General features: G+C 39.7%; 2 protein-coding genes across 2 annotated transcripts in view; both read left to right on the plus strand.

Annotated features, from left to right (window-relative positions):
- The window catches only part of mdfi (MyoD family inhibitor), a 189614-nt gene that overhangs the window by 116469 nt on the left and 66213 nt on the right, over positions 1–6932 (plus strand). The gene's annotated exons all lie outside the window — the stretch shown is intronic.
- On the plus strand, positions 1542–2240 carry LOC119412069 (transcription factor HES-5-like). Its single transcript, XM_037679046.1, has 3 exons — positions 1542–1549; positions 1604–1655; positions 1752–2240. Exons 1-3 carry the CDS (start codon positions 1542–1544, stop codon positions 2238–2240), a joined length of 549 nt encoding a protein of 182 aa, XP_037534974.1.

The raw sequence follows: 6932 nt of genomic DNA on the forward strand, positions 1-6932 counted from the left end.
ATCTATCTATCTATCTATCTATCTATCTATCTATCTATCTATCTATCTATCTATCTATCTATCTATCTATCTATCTATCTATCTATCTATCTATCTATCTATCTATCGTTTGTAGAAATGTGTAAATAATTATTGAAACTGAAACAATGGTTTAGTTTGTTGCTTCACTTTTCATTGAAATAAATCAGTTTTAAAACCAAAGTTTTAATTAATTTCTTTACCAAACGCTGGAAACTTTTCTAATGTTTGATTTCACGTCTTCAAGGCCGGTGTACGTGACGTGATGAATTTCGAGGCACACGTCTATTGTTGCTCCAGTGAAAGGACAGAGTGTGGGAAACCAGAGGAAACTCACTCTCAAAGTCGCTGTGGGACAATAGACGCCGACCTTTGACCTGAAGAGACGCAGCCTCACAAGAGCCTGGTGTCGACACCAGAAACACTCCGAGATGCTTTAAATCCCTGATTTGATTTCTTTTCATTATAGATGTTTAATAGGAATGCATTATGTTGTCAAAACTTTAAATTTCAACACCTAAAATATAAATCATAACATATTTTAGTGTTCAGATGAACTATTATTAACTTTTCAGTAAATTCACACACATTATTCATCCGGTCTCTGAAGGGATTCAGCACGTGCCAACAAACGGCTGATCATCACATGCTCCTAATTTATTTACAGACAGATTGATCGGTACAAACAAATCTCCCAGCTTAAAAAAACTTCTATTTTAAAAACTTTCATTATCATTTCAGCTTTGACTGGATATAATGAAAGTTAAAACATCTTTTCCTTCCTTTCTTCGTGCTTTAAAATGTCCGTCTCTCTGTATCTAACAGGAAATCTGCCTCAAACGTCCTGCTGTGGTTTACTGACAGACTTTTACGAAAGAGAAACACAAACGCTGCAAACAACCAATAAGTCTGAACACTTTTATAGTTGATAAAGCAATAAATCAGCAATAAATCAGCAATAAAACCAAATGTGTTTTATGTGAAATGAAATTTAAAAGGGAAATGCTAAAAAAAAAGGCTCATACCGTCATGTTTAGATTGAGGTTCTGAAGAGTGATGAAATGTTTTTTGCACTGGACACTTTTTAAGGACTCAAGCTTTAAAAAACTCTGTGGACGCTGTAGCTCGGTGGTCAGGGGTTTGAGCCCAGGTCTTAAAAGAATCCCAACATTTCCCACTGTGGTGGTGACCCTTTCAGAAGGGAGACGGTGAAATAAAAACAACCACAAGCTTTAATAAAGTTTAATCAGCTCTCCATCTTCTGCACGTGGGATAAAAGTAGAAGCTTGCAGAGGAAATTGGTGCATCAAGCAAATGATCGGCTCTAAAAAGTCTTTAAAAAAAAAACAATCGTGTGGCGCTCGTTAACAACCTCCCATCACCCCCGGTTCTCCACCTGCTCCCCTGAGAACAAACTATTACCGCTGAGCATGTGGTAGGCCCCACTTCCATTCTCTTCGTCCTGCCAGCTGATTGGTCCAAACTGTGGGAAACTCCATCCAGACCAAGACCCACACTTTCACATGGAGATGTGTGAGTATAAATAGAAGAGTTGAAGACAGCGGAGCAAAGATTCTCTCTGCAGAGACCAGAACGTCACTGCTTCCATCATCTCTCAGGAGCATCTGAACCACAAGGTAAATATGAAATCTATGATAAATCACTTATATGTTAGCTTGTAAAAACCATTACATCCAATAAGTTTATTAATGACTCTGTTCCTGTTTGTGCAGCTCAGGAAGCCTCTGGTGGAGAAGTTACGCAGAGGGAGGATCAACAGCAGCATCGAGCAGCTCAAGTCTCTCCTGGAGCTCCTCAAACAGCAGCCAGACTCCAAGCTGGAGAAAGCAGACATCCTGGAGACGACCGTCTGCTTCCTGACACGACTGCAGCTGCAGCAGGATCCAGCTGTGGACTCAGCAGCTGCTGATCAGGTCTACTCCAGATGTGTCCAAGAGGTAGTGCACTTCCTGTCCAAAGACCAGGAGAAGACCCGGTCCCACAGAAGACTGCTGGACCACTTCAACAAGCTGCAGTCTGAGAAGAACCTGAGAGAGGCTGACTTCTGTCCTCTGAGCTCCACAGTCCAGACCAGAGTCCAGTCTGCAGCGCCCCCTGGAGGCCCTGGAAGACACTGCAGGACTGGAGGGAAACTAACAGATCATATTGATCAAAGATTCCTGGACGTTATAGTAATATGTTTGATCAATTTGTTCCTCTGAATTTACAGAAGAATTTATTTGTAACATTTTTCCACATTTTGACGATTCCTATGGAAACGACAACAAATAAATGTGAACGAATGTAAACGATAAACTTTAGATGACCATATTGGTCAACAAAAAATGAGATTTCATAAAAATAATTTCTGTATTTACAGGAACTTGTTGAATTCTCCTGTGGTAAAACACGATTCTATGTGAAAACAATTCCTGCGGAACAGAGGTGCAAAAGATGAAAAGTGCCAAACTCAGTTTGTTCACGTTTAAATTTGTTCCTTCATTGTTCTTTTGTAGAACCTTATATTTAAACTGACTCAGTTGTAATGCTTATATTTGTGTCTGTTTCAGACATTTTGTTTCTTTTAGTTTAAAGAAAGTGCTCTAACGTGACCTGTTGCCTGCATCAGTCAGTGATGATGGACGGACGGTCGGTCGGCTGCTGTCTTTTGTAAAGACCACGCTCCTCTGCTCTTTTCTTGAGTGAAGTGTTCGGGAAGTGTTTCCAAGTTTTGTTGTGATGCATCATCACTTGTCTGGGACTCCAGTGGAAGATCTCTGTATTGTGGGAATTTGTTTAAGAATAAAAACAATCCAAACTGTGCATTTTCTGTTTGTGTGTTTCTTTTCTTTTTTTTTAACTGAGAGACAGAATAAATATTTCTATGCATGTTGGGCACCTCTTATTCTACACCTCGGAAGTGAGTCTACATTTGTATCTCCGTTAATGCGGCCCGAACCACAACGCCTACCCCCACAAAAGTTATATCAAAACGACCGGCTCGGCTCCGAGATGTGTGCTATTACTTTTATTGGCAATTGGCGTTACCATGGCAACATATTTTGCTAACGAAAATGACAAATTTCCCTTAGGAAATGAATAGAAGAAAACTTTTCAAAGAAACTGAGTAACGTCGGGAGCCATTTTGGTTCAACATGCATGGAAGGCACCTATTATCACCTATTCTTATTATTAATTAGTAAAAATAATCATTAACATAAATTACCAATGATTCATTTTTATAACATGAATTATTGCTCATATTAATAATTCATATTTAATATTAATATTGTTATCAAATATATTAATATTTTATAATAATTAATAAATTGTCAATATATTAATATTATTTATTAATATTATTCATCCATCCATCCATCCATTTTCTTTTACCCGTTAATTCCATTTTGGGTCACGGGGGTCGCTGGTGCCCATGTCCAGCAATCACTGTGCGAGGGGCGGGGTACACCCTGGACGGGTCTCCAGTCCATCACAGGGACACATAGAGACAAACGAGACAAACAACCATTCACTCTCTCACTCACACCTAGGGACAATTTAGAGTTACCAATCAGTCTAACATGCATGTTTTTGGTCTGTGGGAGGAAACCAGAGTACCCGGAGAAAACCCACGCATGCACGGAGAGAACATGCAAACTCCACCCAGAAAGGCCCCCGGACCGGGGTTTGAACCAGGGACCTGCTCGCTGAGAGGCAGCAGCTCTACCAGTTGCGCCACCGTGCTGCCTATTAATATTATTATTTATTAATATTTATTATTAATAATAATGTATTAATAAATAGGCAGTCCCCGTCAAAGTTTCTCCAGGAACTTTCTAGTTTATTTTTTATCATACTTCATTCACTAACAACAATGTACTGAACAAAAGTTAATTTATTCCATGTTTTGCAAATTAAAAAGACTGAATCGAAACATCTATTTTAAACAAAGGCGAGTTAAGCGTGGACTGACTTTTTATAGTTGCTCCAAATATAAAACCATAAAAATCAGCAGCACAAAATCCCTTTGGATCTTAAAGTCTGGCGTTCTTTAAAGAAATGCAGGTCACTTTAATCTAAAACCATTTTCAAATTAAAAGGGGCGGAGTTACCATCATTTTAACCCTGAGAATATGTATATGCGTGATCGCGTGCAATATTGTGAGCTGTATTAGTTGTATGGGTTGATTGCAAAAGCAAATGAGTTGTCGTTGTAGACCCAATCAAACTTTTTGGGAGTTTTACTAACAGTGGTTCGTGAAATATTTTGCTAACAGGCAAACAGGGTTGATGGTTAATTCATGACTCTCAGCTACTTTCACACCTAATTTGAGCTCAATATCTGTAAACCTTGTTGCGTTATAGAATTTTTTGTGTTTTCTAAAATTGCTTAGTGGTGGCCATCTTGAGTGACGTTGACCCTAAACGTTGATCATAGATGTCCATCCATGGATTAGTTTCAGAGAGTTTCATTAAAATCCGTCTGCTTCATGAGACATTTTGATAATGATGCACATAAAGACGGCCTAAAACGATGACTTCTACCTTTGGCGTACGATAATAATCTGAACATGAAGCAAAAAAAAGAATCATCATTTGGAACATTTAGGCAAATAAGTTGAATAATATTATAGATCAGCTTTAAACTGCGACATATTGATATGACATCCTGCCTTCAGACTAAAAAGATTAAAAAAACTTGCAAAACACCAAAGTTCATGCTCAATAATCCAGGTAAAAATCCAGCAATGTTCAGTCAGGTCATCTGGATGTTTTTTTTTTTGTTGTTGAGACGTTTCGTCCTTCATCCAAAGGATTTCTTCACTCTTCAATTCAATCTTCTTCAATTGGATTTTATACCTGGATGATTGAGCATGAACTTTGATGTTTTGAACCACTTTGGCATGACCGTCCCAGAGGAGTTGATAGAGGAGAGGGTGAGCTCCGGAGGCCATTTAAGCACCAGCAAACTGTTTTTGTCCACTATGGAGTATGCTGTTTGTGGGAATCAGTTTGTTTGGTGGCTCCTCAGACTGAAGAAGTCCTTTGGATGAAGGACAAAACATCTCTGCAAAAAAAAAAAAAAAGAAACCGTCCAGGTGACCTGACTTAACATTGTTGGACTTTTATAAAACATTCAGTATTCATACAAATTATTCTTTTTTTTTTTTTAAATCAAAATTGTTTTTTTTTTTTTTTCTTTACAAATTGTATTTTTGTTGGATGTAACTGGGACCCTGTGTACACAGGTTCCTTCCACCTCATGTACCACATGTGACGTGAATGACAATCAAGAACCTTGAAAAACTTTCTTTTGAATCAAAATCGAGTCACGTGCAAATTAAAAAGAAACATAAAAAAAAATAAATTGATCTGGATGTGTTAAAAACAAGTGATTCTACAAAACGAGCCTGGATTTTAGACGCTTGCCTTCATGTCAATTAATGGACGAAGTGTGGGAAAAGTCTCCAGAGCAGAGTTTAGCATAATTAGCTCCGTGAACCACCAGCAGTCAAGTCTTCTCAAAAGGGATTTGGCACGTGTCGAAAAGCAGCTGCCTCTGTCCACCCCCAACCCCCTGCTGCTTCGTATGCAAAGATTAGACTTCTGATGACAAATAAAAACATAGTAACCAAATAAAATGAGAGAACCTGATCCTTCTTTGTGATTTCATTTGTCTCCATATATCTGGGGAAGTCTTTGCTTGAAGTTGTGAATTGTCTCTGTTTTTAGAGAGTGGGAAAAGTAACGAGGATGGACAAATTCCTTTACATGGAGATGGAGCGATCCTTTGTGTAAGGAGGCACACTTCTGTTGTCTTGGTGAACGGACAGAGTGTGGGAAACACACTCACAGAGACGCAGAGGGACAACAGAGACAGACCCATGTCCAGATGAGAAGTGGAAGCAAGTGAAGGCCTGCTGGTTAATAAAGGAAATATTATGAAAAGACTAAAAATGTAATTTCTACCACTACAAGTCTGAATCAAACGTGTGGTGCGGCCAGTCATGTCGTTTCCCTCCAGATGGTTCGCTGACGTCAGACTCCGCCTCTCTTCGAGCGCACGTCCAGCATCTGTCCCAGAAGCTCCTGTCAAAGTCCCTTTGTGGCGCCGTGACCGCATCATTCACGCGCCGAGTGTGGGAAACTGGGAACAGAGTTCTGCTCACGCCAGACAACAGCGAACACACCTCCCATTGATGCGCACACCTGCTGCTGCTTTTGTCTCACTGTGCAGGTAAACACAGAAACACTGAAAACCAGTGTAACAAGCAGAAAGATTCAAAGTGACACAGCTGTGAATGCAGGATGTCAATACTGACACTGTATTAAAGTAAACACAAAAGGATCTCTTTATAGATTTATCGGTGCTGTTAAATTATGACTTCAGGGGTGCTGTGACACATACGAAATGAAAAATAAAGCACTCTCCAAGGTTCATATGAGCTCTAAGTGTTTTTCCCTCTCCCCCAGTCCTCCACCTGCTCCCCTGAGACCAAACTATTATCCTTACTAATATGACCTCCGAGCATGTGGCAGGCCGGAGTCCCATTTACTCTTTGTCCTCCGATCTGATTGGTCAATAGACTGTGAGAAACTCCATCCAGACCAAGACCCACACATTCACATGGAGATCTGTGAGTATAAATAGAAGGGATGAATCCAGCCGAGCTCAGATTCTGTCTGCAGAGACCACTCCAGGACAAAGGTTCAACCATGGCTCCTAAAGTCAGCGCAGAAATGATCCATGGTCAGGAGCATCTGACTCTGAACCACAAGGTAAATATGAGATCTATGCTACATTATTTTTTATTAGTTGAAATCAACGTCACACTTTAAAACAAGTGAACTAATGACTCTGTTCCTGTTTGTGCAGCTCAGGAAGCCTCTGGTGGAGAAGTTACGCAGAGAGA

Source organism: Nematolebias whitei, chromosome 7, assembly GCF_014905685.2.
Source record: "Nematolebias whitei isolate Nwh7 chromosome 7, NemWhi1, whole genome shotgun sequence".
NCBI classification, from domain to species: domain Eukaryota; kingdom Metazoa; phylum Chordata; class Actinopteri; order Cyprinodontiformes; family Rivulidae; genus Nematolebias; species Nematolebias whitei.

Bases quoted from the DNA above. Each gene is read 5' to 3' on its own strand.
- LOC119412069 (XM_037679046.1), top strand. The intron at 1,656-1,751 runs GTAAATATGAAA...CTGTTTGTGCAG, and splicing joins AGGAGCATCTGAACCACAAG to CTCAGGAAGCCTCTGGTGGA.